The 366-nt window shown below is 22.1% G+C and overlaps 1 protein-coding gene across 1 annotated transcript in view; it reads right to left on the bottom strand.

Moving 5' to 3' along the window:
• LOC115245066 (regulator of G-protein signaling 7-like) overlaps positions 1 to 366 on the bottom strand; it is an 11,292-nt gene that overhangs the window by 5,171 nt on the left and 5,755 nt on the right. The window contains exon 7 of the mRNA XM_029823165.1: positions 204 to 300. Within this exon, the coding sequence (XP_029679025.1) occupies positions 204 to 300 (97 nt within the window). The remainder of the gene's footprint in view (positions 1 to 203; positions 301 to 366) is intronic.

Here is a 366-nt window from a genome sequence, read left to right as displayed (position 1 = left end):
TTTATGTTATTGTTCATATATAATTTGTTTAATCTTTTATTAAAAAATTGTCCGGCTTCAATTTGTGCCTTTAGAGATTTGTATGAGAAAATTTTATTTTTATATATATTCCTTTATATATATAGAAATTTTTTTTACATATTTATATACTATTTAAAAAATTATATTTATAAATTATAAAACATAATCGTTTTTATTTTTACCTGTGAAAACAGAAGGCGTCTTTGTCATAAAAGTCTTGACTGTCTTTACAGGGACACCAGTAAATTCGTCTAACATTTTTTCCACAATCGACTCCATCTAAAAAGAATTGCGTGTATGTGTTTACAATATTATTTTATATAAAATAACAAATTTGATGATTTG

The sequence above is a fragment of the Formica exsecta genome, unplaced genomic scaffold (assembly GCF_003651465.1).
Source record: "Formica exsecta isolate Colony F162 unplaced genomic scaffold, ASM365146v1 scaffold90, whole genome shotgun sequence".
Taxonomy (NCBI): domain Eukaryota; kingdom Metazoa; phylum Arthropoda; class Insecta; order Hymenoptera; family Formicidae; genus Formica; species Formica exsecta.
This window is presented reverse-complemented; position numbering and strand designations above follow the sequence as displayed.